The sequence below is a fragment of the Peromyscus californicus genome, unplaced genomic scaffold, assembly GCF_007827085.1.
Source record: "Peromyscus californicus insignis strain IS unplaced genomic scaffold, ASM782708v3 Scaffold_5__1_contigs__length_169319896, whole genome shotgun sequence".
NCBI classification, from domain to species: domain Eukaryota; kingdom Metazoa; phylum Chordata; class Mammalia; order Rodentia; family Cricetidae; genus Peromyscus; species Peromyscus californicus.
Window position 1 is genome coordinate 133817103 of NW_026294573.1, and position 22022 is coordinate 133839124.

General features: G+C 36.8%; 1 protein-coding gene across 11 annotated transcripts in view; it reads left to right on the forward strand.

Annotated features, from left to right (window-relative positions):
• Positions 1-22022, forward strand: part of Sntg1 (syntrophin gamma 1) — a 728018-nt gene that overhangs the window by 281622 nt on the left and 424374 nt on the right. For 6 of the 11 annotated variants that reach the window (XM_052717737.1, XM_052717738.1, XM_052717736.1 and 3 more), the window contains one exon: positions 19758-19802. The exons of 3 other annotated variants lie outside the window; for them this stretch is intronic. In XM_052717737.1, the coding sequence (XP_052573697.1) occupies positions 19758-19802 (45 nt within the window). Of the gene's footprint in view, positions 1-19756; positions 19803-22022 lie in introns of those variants that run through there. 2 more of the 11 variants (XM_052717744.1, XM_052717747.1) reach the window with 2 other exon arrangements.

Consider the following 22022-nt stretch of genomic DNA (forward strand, 5'->3'; position numbering starts at 1 on the left):
AGCATTCCTTGGGCATATGCCCAAGAGTGGTATAGTTGAATCTTGAGGTAGATTGAATCAAATTTTCTGAGAAACTGTCATACTGATTTCCAATGTGGCTGTACAAGTTTGCACTCCCTCCTCTGCATCCTTTCCAACATAAGCTGTTGTCAGTGTTTCTGATCATAGCCATTCTGAGAGGTGTAAGATGGTATCTCAGTGTCATTCTGATTTGCATTTTCCTGGTGACTAAGTATGTTGAGAAATTCCTTAAATGTCCTTCAGCCATTTGAGATTCTTCTGTTGAGAATTCTCTATTTAGATCTGTAGCCCTTTAAAAAAAAAGAGGATTATTGGGTATTTTGATGTCTAGTTTCTTGAACTCTTTATATATTTTGGAAATCAACCCTTTCTCAGATGTGGGGTGGGTGAAGATCTTTTTCCATTCTGTAGGCTTTTGTTTTGTCTTATTGACCATGTCTTTACCCTACAAAAGCTTCTCAGTTTCAGGGGGTCCCATTTATTAATTGTTGATATCAGTGTCTCTGCTACTGGTGTTATGTTTAGTAAGTGGTCTCCTGTGCCAATGCGTTCAAGACTATGACCTACCTTCTCTTTTATCAAGTTGAGTGTAACTGAATTTATGTTGAGGTCTTTGATCTACTAGGATGTGAATTTTGTGCAAGGTGACAGATAAGAATCTATTTGCAATCTTCTACATGTTGACATCAGTTATGCTAGCACTATTATACAGGTTTTTTTTTCATTGTACAGTTTTCGCTCCTTTATCAATAATCAGGTGTTCAAAGGTGTATTGATTAATGTCAGGGTCTTCAATTCATTTCCATTGGTCCACATGTCAGATTTTATGCCAGTATCAAGCTGTTTTTTATTACTGTAGCTCTATAGTAGATTTTTATGTCAGGGATGGTAATGCCTCCAGAGGTTGCTTTATTGTACATGATTGTTTTATCCATCCTGTGTTTTTTGTTTTTCCATATGAAGTTGAGTATTGTCCTTTCCACATCTCTGAAAAATTATATTGGGATTTTGATGGGGATTGCATTAGATCTGTAGGTTGCTTTTGGTAAGATTGCTATTTTTACTCTGTTAATCCTACCTATTCATGAGCATGGGAGATCTTTCCATTTTCTGATACTTTCCTCGATTTCTTTCTTCAGAGACTTAAAGTTCTTGTCATACAGGTCTTTCACTTGTTTAGTTAGAGTTACCACATGGTATTTTATATTATTTGTGACTATTATAAAGGATGATCTTTCTATGATATCTTTCCCAGCCCATTTATCATTTGTATATAAGAGGAATACTGATTTTTTTTTAGTTAATCTTGTATCCTGCCACATTACTAAAGAAGTTTATCAGGTGTAGGAGTTTTCTGGTAGAATTTCTGGGGTCACTTATGTACACTATCATATTGTCTGCAAATAGTCAAAGTCTGACTTCTTCCTTTCCAATTTGTATCCCTTTGATCTCCTTTTGTTGTCTTATTGATCTAGCTAAAACTTCAAGTAATTTATTGCATAAATATTGGCAGAGTGGACAGCCTTGACTTGTTCCTGATTTTAGTGGAATTCCTTTGAGTTTTTCTCCATTTAATTTGGTGTTGGCTGTCAGCTTGCTGTAAATTACCTTTATTATGTTTACGTATGTTCCTTTTATTCCTGATCTCTCCAGGACCTATAACATGAAGGAGTGTTAGATTTTTCTGCATCTAATGAGATAACCATGTGATTTTTTTCTTTCATTTTGTTTATATGGTGGACTACATTGACAGATTTTTGTATGTTGAACCATCCTTGCATTTCTGGGATGAAGCCTACTTGGTAACGATGGATAATTGTTTTGATGTGTTCTTGGGTTCAATTTAGCAATATTTTATTGAGTATTTTTGCATCAATGTTCATGAGGGAGATTCATCTTGTGTTTTCTTTCTTTGTTGCATCTATGTGTGGTTTGTGTATCAGGGTAATTGCAGCCTCATAAAAGAGTTTGGTAATGTTCCTTCTGTTTCTACTGTGTGGAATAATTTGAAAAGCATTGGTATTATTAGGTCTTCTTAAAAACCTGGCAGAATTCTGTCCTGAAACCATCTGGTCCTGAGCTTTTTTTGTTGGAAGATATTTAATGACTATTTCTATTTCTTTTTAGGGATTATTGGTCTATTTTAATTATTCATCTGGTCTTGATTTAACTTTGGTATGTGGTATCTATTGAGAAAATTGTCCATTTCTTTTAGATTTTCCAACTTTGTGAAGTACAGATTTTTGAAGTATTTCCTCATTTTCTGTTGTTATGTCTTCCTTATCATTTTTGATTTTGTTAATTTGGATGTTCTCTCTCTCTCTCTCTCTCTGCCTTTTGGTTAATTTGCATAATTATTCAAATTATCTCAAAGATCCAAATTTGTTTCATTGATTACTGGTATTTTTCTCTTTTTTTCTATTTTTTTTTGTTTTCATCCCTCAATTTGATTATTTCCTGTCATCTATTCCTCCTGGGTGACTTTGCTTCCTTTTTTTCTATAGGTTTCAGGTATACTGTTAAGTTGCTAGTGTGAGATTTCACCATCTTCTTTATGTGGATATTTAGTGCTATGAATTTTCCTCTTAACACTGCTTTTATAGTGTCCTACAAGGTTGGGTATGTTGTATATTTGTTTTCATTGAATTCTAGGAAATCTTTAATTTCATTTCCTTTTTTATTTTTTCTTGAACCATTGATGATTCAGTTGGACATTATTCAGTTTCCATGAGATTGTAGGCTTTCTGTAATTTTTTTTGTTCTTGAAATCTAACTTTAAGGCATGGTGGTCCAACAAAATACAAGTGGTTATTCCATTTTTTTGTATCTCTTGAGATTTGCTTTGTCACCAAGCCTGTGGTTGATTTTAGAGAAGGTTCCATGAAGTACTGAGAAGAAGATAAATTCTTTTGTGTTAGAGTGGAGTGTTCTGTAGATATCTATTAAGTCCATTTGTGTCATAATGTCTGTTAGTTCCCTTATTTCTCTGTTAAGGTTCTGTCTGACAGATCTGTCCATTGGTGAGAGTGGGGTGTTGAAGTCTCCCACTACTATTGTGTGGGGCTTCATGTGCAATTTAAGCTTCAGTGATGTTTCCTTTACATATGTATGTGCCCTTGTATTTTGGGCATAATTGTTCAGAATTGTGACTTCATCTTGTTGGATTTTTCCTGTGATATATGTGTAATATCCTTCCCAATCTCTTTCGAATGATTATAGTTTGAAGTATATTTTATTAGCTACTAGGAAAACTATACCAGCTTGCTTCTTACGTCCACTTGATTGGAAAGTCTTTTCCATCATTTTATTCTGAGGTAGTGTCTATCTTCGAAACAAAGAAACACTTTGAGGTGTGTTTCTTATATGCAACAGAAGGATGAATTCTATTTTTATATCCACTCCGCTAGCCTGTATCTTTTTATAGGTCAATTGAGTCCATTGATATTAATGGATATTAATGACCAGTGATTATTTACTCCTTTTATTTTTTGGTGATCGTGTTGTATTTTTTACTTCTTTGGTATTTTTTAGTGTGGGATTATCTATTGCCTGTGTTTTCCTGGGTATATCTAACTTCCTTAGGTTGGATTTTTCCTTCTAGTGCTTTTTTTAGGGCTGGATTTGTGGATAGGTATTGTTTAAATCTGGTTTTATCATGGCATATTTTGTTTACTCCATCTATGGTGAGTGAAAGTTTTGCTGGGTATAATAGTCTGGGTTGGCATCCATGGTCTCTTAGTGTCTCCATTACATATGTCCAGGACCTTCTGGCATTAAGAAGTCAGGTGTTATTCTGATAATCCTACCTTTATATGTTACTTGTTTTTTTTCCTTTCCAGCTCTTAATATTTTTCATTATTTTGTAAGTTTAGTGGTTTGATAAGTACGTGGCAAAGGGACTTTATTTTTTAGATCTAGTCTATTTGGTGTTCTTTAAGCTTCCTGTACCTCCATAGGCATTTCCTTCTTTAGTTTGGGAAAGTTTTCTTCTATGATTTGCTGAAATATATTCTGTGCCTTTGAGCTGGAATTATTCTCCTTCTTCTATCCCTATTATAATTAGGTGGGTCTTTTCATGGTGTCCCAGATTTCCTGGACATTTTATGTTATGAATTTGTTGGCTTTAGTGTTTTCTTTGACTGATGAATCTATTCCTCTATTATTATCTTCAGTTGCAGAGAATCCCTCTTCCATCTCTTATGTTCTGTTGGTTATGCTTGCATCTGTATTTGATATTCATTTACTCAGATTTTCCATTTCCATAATTCCCTTACTTTGTGTCTTTTTTATTGTTTCTATTTCAGTCTTCTAATCTTGACCTATCTACTTGCTTTTTCTTTGTTTTCTTGACTTTTGTAGCTGGAGATTTTTGGTCCTGGCCCATGGTCAGGACAAGTCTCTCTCACCTGCCAGTCCCACAGCTGCTCAAGCCCAACCAAATAAACACAAAGAGACATATTAGTTATAAACTGTGTTGCCATGGCAAGCTTCTAGCTCGCTGTTCTTACATCTTAAATTACCCATTTTTATTAATCGAAAAGTTGCCACGTGGCTTATGGCTTACCAGTATCTTAACATCTTCTCATGGCGGTGGCTAGCAACATCTCTCTGCCTCAGCCTTCCACTTCCCAGAATTCTCTTCTCTCCTTGTCCTGCTACTGCCTGGCTACTGGCCAATCAGTGTTTTATTTATTAGCAAGTCAGAGCAGCACATTTAACATACAGAACATCCCACAGCAGGCTTTTTTATGGGCTTTATTGATTTCTTTCAATTTTTTTTCATGATTTCTTTAAGGGCATTTTTCATTTCCTCTTAAAAGCCTTTATCATCATCTTAAAGTCATTTTAAGGCCAATTTCTTCTGCTTCTTCTGCGTTGGGGTGTTCAGGTCTTGCTGATGTAGAACCACTAGGTTCTGTTGGTGCTAAATTGGTCTTTATGTTGTTGACTGTATTTTTGCACTGGTGTCTACCCATCTCTTCCTTCACTTGGTGCAAGCAGTGTCTGTGTCTGAAAGAGCCTCTCTTTGTCTGGTCCATACTCTTGATCCAATGAATGGGAGCTCTTGGTCTAATTGGGGCTCTTGCACCAATTGGTGTTGATGTAATCTATGTGTCAGGGAACAGCTGCAGTCTCAGAGGTTGAATGGATTGGAAGGGTGAAGCTTGTAGTTTATAGAGTCCTGTGGGGGATAATGGTAGCCCAGCCTACCTGCTGTCCTGAAACTGGGACTGCAATGGGTCTTGGTGTAGGGGTACAGGATTGTGCCCCTGGGCCCACAGCCTAGAGGCTCCGGTATATGTTTATAAGAACAAAGACTCACCACTTAGTCCAATTGGCGCTGGCAGCATTTAACCTTTCAAAGTGGTTTTTGTGTATTGTCATAGTGTACTGTATGCTCCCTCTACAATAAGTTCAATATGTACCTTATTGGATCAGTTTGAGATTAAGGGGATAAGACAATGAAACTGTCAAACTTTTGAAAACAATAAATATCAACAAGACTATTGCAAGCATAATTTTGGTTCTGTTTGCTCTGTTAGTGACATGGTTAAGAGAGTTTCAAGAGAAAGGTGGGTAGGAGGTGGTGGAAGTTCCTTAGCCCATAAGTCACTTGAGTGTGATATTGTGACCTTCCACATAGAAAATGGGAGACAAGACAAGGAATTTCTGAAGTCAAATGGAAGCATCATCAACAGACATTTTGCTACTTTGGAGAAAAATGGAAGGCCTGATTCTGCTAAAATTCCAGATTAAAACATAATATCACTGCCTTCCTACATTCTTTAAGTCAGGATGCATCTGTCTTTATGTCCAGGATTCTCCCCCATTGGCTGAAGCTGCTTGTAGTGTGAAATATGGGGCATGCTCAAGTCAGATTGAGAGCAAGCTCTTGGAAAAATGGGCATGAGTAGCAAGGAGATCATTCTGTGCTGGAGATGTTAATGGACAGGACAATATTTCCATATTAGAGCCAGAGTTGGTAAAGTGAACTCCACAGTAGGCATTGGAAGATAAATATTTGGACCTGATTCCATGTGAAAGGATTCCCCAGAGAGATGTGGCAGAGAAGTGGCCATTGGAAGAACGCAAATGAAGCAAAGTGTCTATATTTGTCATTCAAGTATGAGCACAGTAGATGATTCCTAGGCATCCATGCTAAGTAGTTTTCTTTGTTTCTTTTTCTAAAATCATTGATCAAGTCTATGCTTCTGCTCAGTTCAGAAATGCAGAATTAAAATTTCATGTGTATAAATGTATATTTCTCAAAGACATGACTTTGGAGGGTTAAGGAATTCCAGAAAAGCCTGGAAGCAACATGGGAGTTCAACACTGAGGTTAGAAACACTATGGCCTTCTGAATTTACTAGTATACTATAATTCATCAAGTTTGGGATATGCATCATAGTATATTTATAATGGAGATGGCTTCCACATAAATCTGCCTCAGGCAGACACTTATCATCACTCAGCATTTTTGCTTAGGCACCTGAAAGTGAACTATTATTCACTTTGGAAGATCTTGACAGATATGCAAAGTGGAGTATAAGGAAGACACTTTGCATATTTAACACACCTGAAATTTTTATTAAAGTGTTGTGCAAAAAGCCCTTACAGCGTATTATGGAGAAAAGCATGAACACATTTTCATTAGAGACAGCTAAAGAGATAGAAATGGACAATATCATACTTTTTATTCTACTTCTGCAAGTAAAAAAAAAGCTGAATTTTTCTCATGCTTTTATTTGCTACTACAAATACCTTTTTTGACTTATTTATAGATTATAAGATTAAGCTTTTGTCATTGTGTTCATATCTCATAAAACTAGGTCAATGTACCATAGTTTGAAAACAATAAGAAAAAGTAGAAATGACATTTCAAGATCTTTTGGAACAGATACCATAATGACAAACTGATATGAATGATGTGTGGCAATTGTCAAGTGAGCATTTTAAAGTGTTGGTTAACATAAAACAGTCTGCTGTCATCCCTTGCTGCTAAAAGATGAATCATCTGACAACTGATGTCCTTTTGAAAGATTTATCACCCTAAGTCATAATTGACTGTCCTTGCAATATTATCAATTTCAGTGTGCCTTGGGAAAGGATTAAATTTAATCTCTGTACTTTTAACTATTTTGTGGTGTTGCACATTTTTAATCTCAGCATTCAAGAGGCAGAGGCAGGGAGATTTCAGAGTTTGAGGCCAGCTTAGTTGACAGAGTGAGTTCCAGGACAACCAGAGCTACACAAAGAAACCCTGTCCTACACAAAACTATGGAATAAAAGTAGGACAGTGGAGAGAAAGATCAATGCAGAATGACTATATTTCACCAAGTCTACATTTACATCTATTTCAAAGATACTACTAGTAAACTATAAGAAAAACTTAGAGATTAAATTTCAAGAATGGTAGAATAACTCAATAAACTTTGAGTGTCACATAATAATTTCCTCCAAATTGATGTGTTCATTCCTCAAAGGAGGAGAGAATCACCTAAGTGTCAGGAGCTAAGGAAATATGAGGATAAAGAAGCTTAGACTGGCACAGGGTGATCAAGGTTACATGAGCATTAAATAATTACTAAGGATAGGAGGTTCTTAGTGGAATTGTCTGTGTGTTGGCTTCATAGAGCTTCAGGGATACAAACGTTATGATCAGTCTTGCTGGTGTGAAATTTGCAATGATGTATTTGCCTCTGGGTCATTCATATTTATTTCTATATGTAAATGATCAGCTTTATACCTGTAAATAACCCAATATCATCTAGACTTGGATAGAACCATTTATTTTCTTTGTTGATTATGCCTATTAAGTATTAGCTACTGCACAATGCAGTGTAACTCTACTTCCCCTTAGCCTTGAGTTAGGTTTATTGGTGCAGAATGATTGTCATCAGAGCTTATCTAACAATAAGTCTCTGTGTCTTGATTTAGAACTGGTTGGGGGCCCAAAAGAAAGCCTGAAATGGCATCTGGATAATCAATAGCTACACTCTGAAGGGCTAGATGGGAAATAATCTCATGATTAATGTTCTACCCATCATCAGGGGCATGATGAGACTTATTAAAACAGTAGAGCCTTCTATGATTTTTTTTATGGGAGAAGGCATGCACTTAGTAATGTGTACTAACAGAATTGTGATTTCCTCAAGGTCACACTACAAAAACACACACTTTTTAATGTGGAGTTCAGGCTTATTCCTATATGAATGTGGCAGTGTGATGCTTTAGGTATTTTGTTTTGTTTTATATTTAAAACTCATCACAGCACCCTCCACTGCAACATATTAGCCTGTAGGCATGGACAATGCACACATTGTATATATTTTGTGAATTAACAATATATCACATACTAATTATTACATTTAAAATATTAAAAACTTGGTACTTTCTTCTTTTCTTTTTTCTCCACTTCCATATTCTTTTTTTAAATCACATAATATCTATTTTACTCTGCAAAGTCACAATGGCTGGTTATACTTTATAATATGACAAAATAAAATATGATAAGATAAAAATAAAACAGCACATTAAATTGGACAAGAAAAAAACAGCATAGGGAAAGAGCTCAAGAGAGAAAGCATGAGTCAGAGACACATTTGTTTACACATACAGGAATCCCATGAAAATAATAAACTCAAAACCATAATATATACACAGAAGAACTGGTACAAATTTTGTACAAGCCCTGTGCATGCTGGATCCATCCCTGTGAGTTCATATGTGCTATGATTATGTTGATTTATATTGTGTCTTAGGGTTCCTACTGCTGTGAAGAAACACCATGACCATGGCAACTCTTATAAGGAAAATATTTAATTGGGGTGGCTCACTTACAGTTTCAGATGATCAGTCCATTATTATCATGGCAGGGAGCATGGCGTCATGCAGGCAGACATGGTATTGGCTATATCTTGATCAGAAGGCAACAGGAAGTGGACTATCTGTCAAACTGAGTGAAGCTTGAGCAAAAGGGACCTGAAAGCCCACCCCCACAGTGACACACTTCCTCTAACAAGGTCACACCTACTTTAACAAGTCCTAATAGTGCCACTATTATGGGGATTATGGGGATATAGAGTTACGGGGACAAATTACATTTAAACTACTGCATTCCATTCTCTGGCACTCATAATTTTATAAAAATATCATAATGCAAAATTAATTTAGTACAAATTCACAAGTCCCCATATTTTATAACAGTCCCAAATTTATTTAAAATTCTAAACTTTATAAAATCTCTTTGGAGATTCATTCAATCTCTTAACTGTAATCACCTATAAAAATCAAAATCAAAATCAAGTAACATAATTCCAACAAATAATGGAACAAGATATATATTACCAGTCCAAAATGTAAGGAAGGGAGCATAGTGAGAAAATACTGGATCAAAGCAAGCTAACAACCAACTGGGAAAACTCCATCTCCCTGTCTGACGTAGAAATATTCTTCAGATCTCCTACTCTTTTTAGTTTTGTTGACTGCAAAAAAAAAAAAAAAAATCAAAAAACAAAAACTAAAACTAAAACAAAAAAAACACCCTTATTTCTCTTGGATTAGTTCTACTACCTGATAGCAGATCTCCTCAGCAGGTATCCCATGACTCTGGCATCTCTAACATCTTGGGTTCTCAAAGGCAAACCAGCCTTCAACTTCACAGTTTCATACAAGGGCCTCTCTAGTAGGCCTCCATTCAGAAACATCCATGACACATGCCTGGCCTCAGCAATTTTCCTTAGGCATAGAGACAAATTACATAACCTGTTTCTTCTATTCTTAACTCCAAAGCCAGACACACATAGTCAAAACTGCCACATTCTGCTGGTTGCTGGGGCTACAACATGGCCCCCTTATTTGATTATATCTTCACCAACTTTCTGTTTTTGATTGTTACCTTTGCTGCCTAAGCTTGGCTGACCTTGAACTTGCTCTGTAGTCCAGGCTGGTCTCAAAATCAGAAATCCACCAGCCTCTGCAATCCTAATGCTGGGATTAAAGTCATGCACTATCACACCTGCCTCTAAATTTAGCTGGGTAAGATCTTCCTGCCTTACTCCCAACCCCCACAAATGCTGGGATTAAAAATATGTGACATCACCACCTTGCCTAAACTTTTCTTTAATTCTTTTTCACAAGTTGGAAACTTAGCTGGGGGGGACCTTGCCCTGATGTCACCACTCCTTTTATTCCATTTCTAAATCTGTTTAATCTACATGAATAAAATATTTTGCTTTGTTCCACTTTCTGTTGCTCTTCTTCTCTTCAAATATTTTCCTTGCTTAGATTGCTCCTTTTCATTATGAATCTTCATCAGTTACCACTAATAACCACACAACAGAGTATACTAGGCAGTTTTGAGATTTCCTCTGCCAGCAGAATTAATCCAAACTTCTTCACTTTAGCCTCATGCAGACTCTTTAAACAAGGGCAAAAACCAGCCCCATTTTTGACCAAATTATCATAAGACCAATCTCTAGACTACATATCAACATTTTTCTCCTCTGAAACCTATTGATCCTGACAATTCAAATAATTCCTAGCACCATTACCTTCCTTGCTCCTATTATTATGGCCCATGAAGCAGTAATTAAAACATTGAATTGCTTTTCTAATCCAAAGTACCAAAGTCCATGTTATTCCAAAAATATATTATCTGGCCTATCAAAGAAATACCCAATCCCTGGTAACAATTTCTGCCCTAGTTAGGGATTCTATTGCTCTGAAGAGACACCATGACCATAGCAACTCACATGAGGAAAACCATTTAATTGGGGTGGCTCACTTCCAGTTTCAGAGAATCAGCCATTATTATTTTAGCAGGGAGCATGGCAACATGGAGGCAGACATGGTGCTGGCTACATCTTGATCAGAAAGCAACAGGAAGTGGACTGTCTTTCACACTGAGTGACCTCAAAGTCTGCCCACAGTGACACACTTCTCCTAACAAGGCCATACCTCCTAATAGTGGCACACCTTTTGGTATTATGGGGGAACAATTACATTCAAATTACCACAGAATGCCTTATTCTCCTGGTGTCCTCCATCCTTTCTGGATATGATTTTCTTTCTCCCTCCTTTGCTAGGAGTTCCCTGAGTTCTGAGAGTAGGGATTTGATGGAGACATCCCATTTAGGGCTGAGTGTTCTGAGGTCTCTTTATTTCAGTGTAATATCTGGGTGTGGGTCTCTGTATTTGGTCTTATAGCAGAAGGAAGCTTCTCTGGTGATAGCTGAATAAGGAATTGATCTATGAGTATTACAGAATGCCATTTGGAGTCATTTTTCACTATTTCTTTGTAGCTGGAGTTTTCTCCAGTCCTGCCTGGCCCAGGGTCAAGATAAATCTCTCTCACCCACCAGTCCCACAGCTGCTCAGACCCAACCAAGTAAACACACAGAGACTTATATTACTTATAAACTGTATGGCTGTGGCAGGCTTCTTGCTAATTGTTCTTATATCTTAAATGAACCCATTTCTATTAATCTATAAGTTGCCACATGGCTCATGGCTTACTGGTATCTTAACATCTCATGTCAGCAGCTGGCAGCTTCTCCCTGTCTCAGCCTTCCACTTCCCAGAATTATCCTCTCCCCCTGTTCCGCCTATACTTCCTGCCTGGTTACTGGCTAATCAGTGTTTTATTTATTAGCCAATCAGAGCAACACATTTAACATACAGAACATCCCACATCACTTCTTTTTGTTTTTTTAGATCAATATTATTTGGTTTTCCCTGTAGGTCCCCAGGCTGTGTAATCTCTGGTTCCTGGTCATTACAGCAATGTCTAGTACTGGTCTCATATTGTGTAGTGGTCATGAACTCAAATGAGCTATTAGTTGGTTACTCCTACAGGCTTTGTGCTCTTATTGCCTTAGCACATCTTGCAGGCAGGACAGCATTATAGATCAAAGGATTAAGGCTAGTTTGGTGTATGTTTCTTTTTTAGTAGCTTGCAGACTATCTTGATGTAACAAAGATTCTAGAACACATGACTGAAGGTTCTGTGTAGTCACAAGGTCAACTACATATTCAATGAGTTGTATAAGTGTTGTCTTTGGCAATGTGGCCATGCTGTCATTAGTAGACAGCAACCAATTGTGTTGGCTCCAAATGTGGTTATTTAAGGATTACCATTTGTAGCCTGATCCCAGTCCTAGAAGCTTCATTTTGTCATAGCAGATCACAAGTTGGAGACTCCATCTCCCTCATTATTTGGCCATTTTTTATTTAGATCACCTTCATTATATATGTATGTGTGTGTGTGTGTGTGTGTGTGTGTGTGTGTGTGTGTGTGTGTGTGGTGTGTTTCTACTCTATTAGGTTTCCAAAAAAGCCATCAAATTACTTTTAATTTTAGTTCTCTCCCTCTCTATTCCCTCTCTCAAACTCCTCTCTGTCCTCCTCAACTTGATCCTCCAGTTCCATCTCACTCACCTACTCATATCTATTCCATTTCCCTTTCCTAACAAGATCATTCTGCCCCCCCCCAGTTCCTTACTCTGCACCTACATTCTGGGAAATTATAAATTGTAATTAAAAGCTAATATCTACATATAAATGAATACATGCCATAATTGACTTTTTGGGTCTGGGATATCTCACTCAGGATGATTTCTTACCTGCGAATTTTATGATATCATTTTTAAAACAACTAAGTAATATTCAAATGTGAAAATTTACAGCATTTTCTTTCTCATTTATTTTTTGGAGGGACATTTAAGTTGTTTCCAATTGCTATCTATTGTTAATAATGCCGCAGTGGACATAGTTGAGCAAGTAAATGTCTCTATAGTAGGGTAAAGTATCCTTTGGGTATATGCCCATGAGTGGTACACCTGAATCTTGAGGCAGATGGATTCCTACCTTCCTGAAGAACTGTGACATGGATTTCCATAAAGGCTGTACATGTTTGTACTCACACTAGCAATTGGTGAGTGTTCTGCTTACTCTGCATCCTTGCCAGTATATGTTGTGACTTGTTTTGTGGATCTTAGCCATTTTCACAGGTGTAAGATGAAGTGTCAAAGTAGTTTTGATTTGTACTTTCCTGAAGGCTTTGAATGGTAAACATTTCCTAAAGTGACTCTCAGCCATTAGTTTCCTCTTTTGAAAATTTCTGTTTATATCTGTAACACATTTTTAGATTCATTAATTTTTTGTGTCATCTAGTTTATGGATTTCTTTTTTTTTTGCTATAAATGCACTTTTTTTATTATTTTTTTTTAATTTATTTTAATTTATTTTGCAATACAATTCAGTTCTACATATCGGTCACGGATTCCCTTGTTCTCCCCCCTCCCGTCCCCTCACCTTCCCCCCAAAGCCCCCCCCCATATTCCCATCTCCTCCAGGGCAAAGCCTTCCCCACAGACTGAGGTCAACCTGGTAGACTCAGTCCAGGTAGGTCTAGTCCCCTCCTCCCAGGCCGAGCCAAACAATCCTGCATAGGCCCCAGGTTTCAAACAGCCAACTCATGCAATGAGCACAAGATCTGGTCCCACTGCCTGGATGCCTCCCAAACAGATCAAGCCAATCAACTGTCTCACCCATTCGGAGGGCCTGATCCAGTGGGGACCCCTCAGCCATTGGTTCATAGTTCATGTGTTTCCATTCATTTGGCTATTTGTCTCTGTGCTTTATCCAACCTTGGTCTCAACAATTCTCGCTCATATAAACCCTCCTCATTCTCGTTAATTGGACTCCCAGAGATCCACCCAGGGCCTAGTCATGGATCTCTGCATCCAGATCCCTCAGTAGTTGGATGGGGTTTCTAGCACAACAATTAGGGTGTTTGGCCATCCCATCATGTACATTTGGATATAAGCAATCTATCAGATATTTAATTGGTAAAAATCTTCTCCAATTTTGTAGTCTCCACTTTGTCCAAATGACAATGTTCTTTGATATGGAGAAGCTTCTCTGTTTTATGAGATATCATTTATAATTGTTAATCTTAGTGCTTGTGCTAATAGTGTTCTATCCATAATGTCTTTTCCTGTGCCAAAGAGTTTAAGGCTATTTCCAACTTTATCTTCTATCAGTTTCAGTGTGCCTAGTTCTGGGGTAAGATCTTTGATCCATTTGGACTTGACTTTTATTCAGGGTGTTAAGCATGAATTGAGTTTGTTTAGTAACGTTTGTTGAAGATACTGTATTTGTTTCTGCTGTGAATTTTTGGACTCTTTATCAAAAATGTGGTGTCTACAATTGTGAAGATTAATTTTTGGGTACTCAGATTCCATTGATCAATGTGTCTGTTTTTGTGACATTTGTATTACGATTGAATTGGAGTACAGCTTGAAATCTAGGATATGCTGCCTCCAGCAGTTCTTTTATAATTGAAGATTGTTTAAGCTATCATGGGGATTTTGTACGTCTGTACAAAGCTGAAGATTGTGTTTTCAAGATCTGTAAAGAATTGTGTTTTTGGAGGATGGACATTTCTGTTAGGTTAATCTTACTGATACATGAGAATGGGAGATCTTTACATCTTCTTGTATCATCTAGTTCTTTCTTCAATGACTTGAAGTTTTAATGATATAAGTTTTCAATTGCTTGCTTAGAGTTACTTCAAGATATTTTATATTATCTGAGGCTATTGTGAAGGGTATTTTTTCCTGGTTCTTTCTCAACCCATTTGCCATTTGTATATTGAGTTTTACTGATTTTTTTTAGTTAATTTTGTATCAAACTAAATTTCTAAAGGTGTTTATGAGCTATAGGAGATTGCTGGTGGAAATTGTAGGGTCACTTATGTATAATGTTATATCATGTGCAAATAAAGATACTTTGACTCTTTCCCCTCCAATTTGTATCCTTTTGATCTCCTTTGCTTGTCTTATTGTTTTACCTAAGACTTCAATAACCATATTGAATAGGTATGGAGAGAGTGGGCAACCTTGTCTTTTATCTGATTTTAGTGGATTTGCTTTGAGTTTTCCTCTATTTAAATTGATGCTGTCTATGGCTTTCTGTAAACTGCCTTTAGTGTGTTGAGTATGTCCCTTGAATCCCTAATCTCTTCAGGACACTGACTATGATGAGGTGTTGGATTCTGACAAAGGACTTTTTTGCATCTAATGAGTTGATCATGCTGTTTTTGTCTTTTAGCTTATTTATGTTGGATTACAGTTTTTTGTATATGTATGTTAAACCATCTATACATTTATGGGATTATAGTAGATCTTTCTTTGGACCACTGGCTTCCAAATAATGACAAGGAGTCTTATTCTTAAATATGAAAGCTTGGTTTTAGCTTGTGCTTGTTCCCAGGTAGTTTTTATAACTTAAATTAACTCATTTATATTAATCTACATTCCGCCACATGGCTCATTATCTCTCCTCAGTACAGTGTGTCCCAATTTCTCTGCAGCTGGCGGGTGAATCCCTGCCTCTCAGATTCTTCTTCCAAGTTCTTCTCTGTTCCCAAAAGTCCCATAAATTCTCTCCTGCTTAGATATTAACCATTCAGCTCTTTATAAAACAAATCAGAAGGTGCCTTGGTAGAGACATATCTTCACAGTATACAAAAAGATTATCCCACAACATGGGATGAAGCCTACTTGATCATGGTAGATGAATTTTTAATGTGTTGTTTGGTTGATTTCTTTCACAAGTTTTTTTTAGTGCTTTTGCCTCCATTTTTTTGAAATTCTCTTCCATTTGGGAATCTTTATGGTGTTTGTATATCGGAATAAGTGGGTCCCTAACATATGAAATGGACAATGTTCATTATCTTTCTGTTTTCTGGAATAATTTGAGGAGTATTTGCATTAACTCTTATTTGAAAGCATGGTAGTAATCTGTGCAAAAACAACTCGTCTGGACTTTTATTTTGTAGAAAGACTTCTTATGACAGCTTCCTTTTGACTGTGGATGATTGGTCCATTTAAATTGCTTAACTGCTCTTAATTTAATCTTGGTAAGTGGTATCTACTAAGGAAATTATCCATTTTTTGAGATTTTTATAATATACAACACAGGTTTTAAAGTATGTCCCTATGATTCACTGGATTTCTTCTAGGTCTGTTGTATGTCCCATTTTCATTTTTAATTGTGTTAATTTGATTTTTTTCTCTCTGCCTTTTCATTACTTTGGATAAGATTTTGTCAATCTCACTGATTTTCTGACAGAACTCTTTCTTTCTTTCTTTGACTCTTTGTATCTTTTAATTTGTTTCTATTCATTGATTTCAAATGTGATTTTCATTAATTCTTACTGTCTACTCCTAATATGTGAGTACTTTTTGTTCCAGAGCCTTTAGGTGTCTTGTTAATTTGATAATATGTGATAGATTCATTTTTTTAAATTTTGTGATCCCTTTGTGCTGCAAACTTGCCTCTTAGAATAGCCTTCATCTTGCCCCACAAGTTTGGATATATTTTATATTAATTTTCATTCAATTTTAGAAAATCTTTAATTTCTGTCTTGACCCATTTTTGATTCAGTAGGTAGGTTTTTGGTTTCCATAAGATTGTAAGCTTTCTGCTCTTGCTTATATCTAGCTTTAGTCTGTGGTGACCAGATAGACTGCAGGATGCTATTTACGTTTTCTTGCATCTGATGATAATCTGTTGTTTTGGACCCTGGTATGTGGCCAATTTTGGAGAAAATTTCATGAGGTGGTGAGAAAAAAGTATATTCTTTTGTGTTTGGTGAAATGTTCCATAAATATCTGTTAGGTCCATTTGTTTATAATGTCAGATAACACCCACATTTTTCTGTTTAGTTGTATCTGGATAACCTGTCTAATTAGTAAGAGTGAGTTATTGAAGTCTCCAATTATCAGTGTGTATGAGGATCAATATGTAATATAAGCTGTAGTAGTGTTTTTTGTTATATTTTGCTATTTAAACAAAATTCACTGCCCTTGTGTTTGGGACATAGATTTTGAGAATTACAATGTCTTCTCTGTAGACTTTTTTCCCCTTTGGTAAACATATAGTGTCCTTCCTTATATCTTCTAATTAGGTTGGAAGTCTGTTTTATCAGATATTAAAATAGTTACATCAGCTTGTTATTTAGGTCTGTTTATTGGAATATATTTTTCTAATTCTTTACCATGAGGAGATATTTTTCCTTGGTGCTATGGTATGGTTTTATCATGCAAAAGAAGGATGAATTCTGTTTTTTAATTAATTCTATTAGTGTGTGTTTGTTGTTGGGGAATAGATACCATTGATGGTAATAGATATCGCTGAGTAATGATTGTTGATTCCTGTTATTTTCTTTTTGCATCTAACCCCAGCACCTTCTCTCAGCCAACACATGTTGGATACTTTACTCCCAAAATGAAATGAAATGTGAAACACTACCCCTAGTGCCTATAACCTCAGCTGATATATCTTGGGACCAAAGATTACATATACTATGGAAGAGTGGTGATCAATTTGGCTATACCATCACCAAATGTCCCCCAAACTAATGAGAAGAACAGTTAACCTGAGAGAACCTTAAGTAAAAATCTAACCTCATTTCCAATATTAGGGGTTGAAGAGAAGGTTAGGGAGCTTTCATTGCCTTCCTGTTCTGCTTTCCCCTTGACTCTAAGCCCAGCCACGTGACTTGCTCATCACTGCCTGTCTATACAGACCTCCAGGTCTCTATGGTTGGTAGTGAGATTAAAGGCTCATGTCTCCATGCTTGGCTATGTCCTTGACCACACAGAGAGAGACTCTGCCTGCATGGGCTACCACTGCCTGACTTCTGTTTATGCCTTGCTGACCTGTGATCTGCAGGCAAACTTTATTAACATACAAATAAAATGTCACATTTCAGCACAAATAAAGTATCACCACATATTTTCATGCATCTTTTTACTCTAAGGTGGTATTCGTTTCTAAAACTAACACTTTTTGTAGAAAATAGAGATAGCTTTTGTTTCTGGATCCATGAAGCTCCTCAGTCTTTTTATTAGAGAGAAGCCGTTAATAATTAGAGTTACTAATTAAAATCCTATCTTGATTGCAGTAATTTTTGTTGGGTTTTTGTTTGTTTCTTTGCTGTTTATGGTCTTATTATACTTTGTATTTCAATAATTATTGGTTCATTTGTTTTATTTCTACAGCCTTTCGACTGTGCTTACAACTTTACTCGTTCTGAAGTACTGCTTCCTTTATTCTATTTGGGGCTGTTGTGGTTCACTGGAATTCATTAAGCCACTTTGTTTTATCGAATTTTCCTTTCTTCTTCAACTGAGTCAGGTATTTTTGCTGAACATAGTAGTCTAGGTGGCAAGTCATATTATTTTGAACACTGGAGTACATTACTCCTGGCCCTTCTGGCTTTTGACTTCCTTTAATATTGAAGCTGTTATTATGTTTGATTTTTCTTCATATGTGACTTTTTTTTCTCTTAAGGCTTTCCTTGTTCTGCATATTTAGTGTTTTAACTATGACATGCCACAGGAATTTTTCTGCTTCTGTCATTATGTGCTCTGTGTGTTTCTTGTGCTTGTTTGGTTATGTCTTTACTTAGCTTGTGAAAGTTTCATCAATAACTTGGTTGAAGATACAGTCTGTGTTAATGACTGAAGATTCACCTTTATGTTCTTGATCAATTATTCCTATAATTTGCACATTTGAGCTTTCCATAGTTTCTCATTCCTTTAATATGTCTGTATTTCAAATGTTTTCATATGTGTGTATTTTCTGTTCCCTCTACTTTGTTTTTAAGTCCTGATATTTCATCCATTCTATTTGTAAAGATTTAGGTTCTATCATCATTTTAGTTTTAATTCCCTTCCATACTTTTTCTTTATTGAATTCAGTTTTTACATTCTAGGTTTTCTTTATCATTTTATTTAGCTATATGCTTGTGTTTTCTTAGGCATCACTACCGAGTTTCTTGCTGCTCTTGTTACTAAACAGTTCATTGTTTTCCAATGTTTGTTCCTTGTGTAGACTCCTTGATTTCTTTGATGAAGTTTATTGTTTCTTTATGTTATATGTCTTAGGTTGATTTAGGCAGTTCTCTATGGTGATATTTTATTTGTATTAAAATGTTATTTGTATGTTAATAAATAAAGTTGCCCGGGGGTCAGAGCTATTAGCAAGCCATAGGAAAGCAGGGCAGTGGTAGCGTACGCTTGTAATTCCAGCACTTAGTAGGCAGAGCTGGGTAAGTCTCTGTGTGTTCAGGGATACAGCCATTATTGGATACACATGCCTTTAATCTTAATACCAATCATGGAAAACCTGGAGGCCTATACAGACAGGCTGTGAGGAGGCGGTCATGTGGTTGGGTTTACAACCAATGAGAAGGCAGGACAGGAACTCTATATAAAGACTTTAACACAGGGGTAGCTCTGGTTCGGAGAGGTAGGACCACTGCAGGAGGAAGGGTAAGGTTTTGGCTCTTAGCTCTGACCTCTTGGCTTTCTTCTTTGCATTGGTTCTGTGTTTATTGTTTGATGGGAAGGTTGGATACGTCTACATTTGGCGCCCAACGTGACAAGAATTCATTAAAAACCGATTGGCTTGGCTTGGCGGCAGGTCCGGTTTCCAGCCTGGGCAGCCCGGCTGCCTAGCTTGGGCCCAGGCCTGACTGACCCGCAGCTGGAACTGCTACAAACAACTCAGACCTGCCCCGCTGAACAGGGCCCCTGCCTGTAAAGCCAAGGCTTGACTCGACTCAAGCGGCTACACTTTTCTCTCTCTCTCTCTCTCTCTCTCTCTCTCTCTCTCTCTCTCTCTCTCTCTCTCGCTCGCTGGATTCACACCTCGAACACCAGGTGGCTGTGAAATTCCCTGGGATTCTACTGTTCTACCCAGACTTGGTAAGTCAATTAACATATCTATTTAAAAGAGAATTTTTTTCTACATTAAAAAAAAAAATGGGCTTTATGTGTACATTGGAAGAAAATTGGGCTTTGTTTGAAATTTTAGGCACTCTGACAATGGAACAACTATATGAAAAGATTAATATTGATCGAATTATTCAGTTTATTACTTTTCTTATCCTCATTTTACTATTTAAAAAGATCGTCAACTTAAGTGCCAGGATAACAGTCTTAGAAAAACTTGTTAAACCGGTAAAAATGAATTATAGAGAAATTCAAATTCAAACAGAAGAAATAAATAGTGAAGTTGTTTCAAAATTGGATCGTAAGGTTACAGAAAGAAAGCCAGTTTTCACACAATCACCCTTAATTTATCCAGTAGCCGTACAGCAGCTACCTGATGAAGAGAATGAACAAAATACTTGGGTTCCAGTTGAAATGTTAGACTTACGAAGATTTAAGGAGGCAATAGCATCTTATGGCATGCACTCCCCATATGTAAAGCAAATGTTAAACACCTGGTCAACTTGTAATAGGATTATACCAAAGGACTGGCGGGAATTGGCACAGGCTGTTCTTGAACCCGGACAAAATCTCCAGTGGAAAATGTGGTTCAGTAATGAGGCTAAAAATATAGAAAGACAATGGAGGGATAGCGGAATACAAGTCTGCCAGGATCAGCTTATTGGCGAAGGTCAATATGCTTCAGTACAAACACAATGTTCATATGATGTCCAAACCCTACTTCTATGTAAAACGGCAGCTTTGAATGCATGGGACAGAGTTGAAGAACCAGGAAAAAAAACTGAGTCATTTACAAAGGTTATACAGGGCCCCAAAGAATCTTTCACAGACTTCTTACAAAGATTGACTTCAGCAGTACAAAAAATGGTCCCGAATTCAGAGGCTAGTCAGATAATAATTGAATCTTTAGCCTTTGAGAATGCAAATGCAGCGTGTAAAAGAATAATTAGGCCGTTAAAGGCAAGATCTGCACCTTTGGAAGATTGGATTAGAGATACAGTTAATGTAGAGGCTTATGACCATGATGATATATGGGTAGGAAAAGCAATTTCAAAAGGTTTGAGCAATGTTAGATGTTTTGGATGTGGAAAGCAAGGACATTTGAAAAGGGATTGTAAACAGGTCATTCCTAGAAATAATGTTTATTCAAGGAACACTGGCAACAGAATGCCCCTTCCTTCTGGAGTATGCAGAAGGTGTGGTAAGGGAAAACACTGGACTAACGAATGTAGATCAACAAGGGACAGACAGGGTAACCCTCTGCCTCGACCTTCGGGAAACTCCCAGAGGGGCCTCAGGCAGGCCCCCACAGTAAATCCAGTTCAAACCTTTCCTGCAGTTGTAGAGGAAACCCCTACTCAAAGCAACTAAATAACCAAATGTCTATTGGAATAAATCATGTTAGTCGAGATGATGAAACAGAGAAAATAGGAAATACAGGAAAAAACATAAAGAAAATTTTTTGGCAAACTTCTATTAATGAACAAAGACCAAAACTAACAATAAAAATAAATGGTGTTTTGTTATCTGGTCTGGTAGACACAGGTGCTGACATTACCATAATTGCACCAGAATTTTGGCATCCAACTTGGCCTCTTCAGGAGGTAAACATTCAACTCTTAGGAATTGGGACATTATCTGGAGTGAAACAAAGTGTAAGATGGCTTGAATGTATAGGTCCAGAAGGACAGAAAGGAAAATTAAAACCATATATGGCTAACATAGCTATGAACCTGTGGGGTCGAGACTTGTTACAACAGTGGAATACTCAGATTAATATCCCTCCAATCTCAGAAACAAATCATAAATTAGTACATGTTTCTGAGAGAAATATTAAAAGATATTATTCTAATGAGTGCTCACCAGCCATCCATGTCATACAAGAACAGGGCACAACAACTGATAATCTTCCAAAAACATTAACAGCTCTACCTTTAAAATGGTCAACAGACAAGCCTGTATGGGTTCAGCAATGGCCTTTAACAACAGAGAAACTCCAGGCTTTACAAGAGCTGGTGGAAGAACAGTTAAATGCTCATCATATTGAAGAATCAACCAGCCCTTGGAATTCTCCTGTATTTGTTATAAAAAAAAAATCTGGTAAATGGAGAATGGTAACAGACCTTAGAGCAATTAACAAAGTAATTCAGCCAATGGGCTCTTTACAATCTGGAATTCCTTTACCTACTCTGT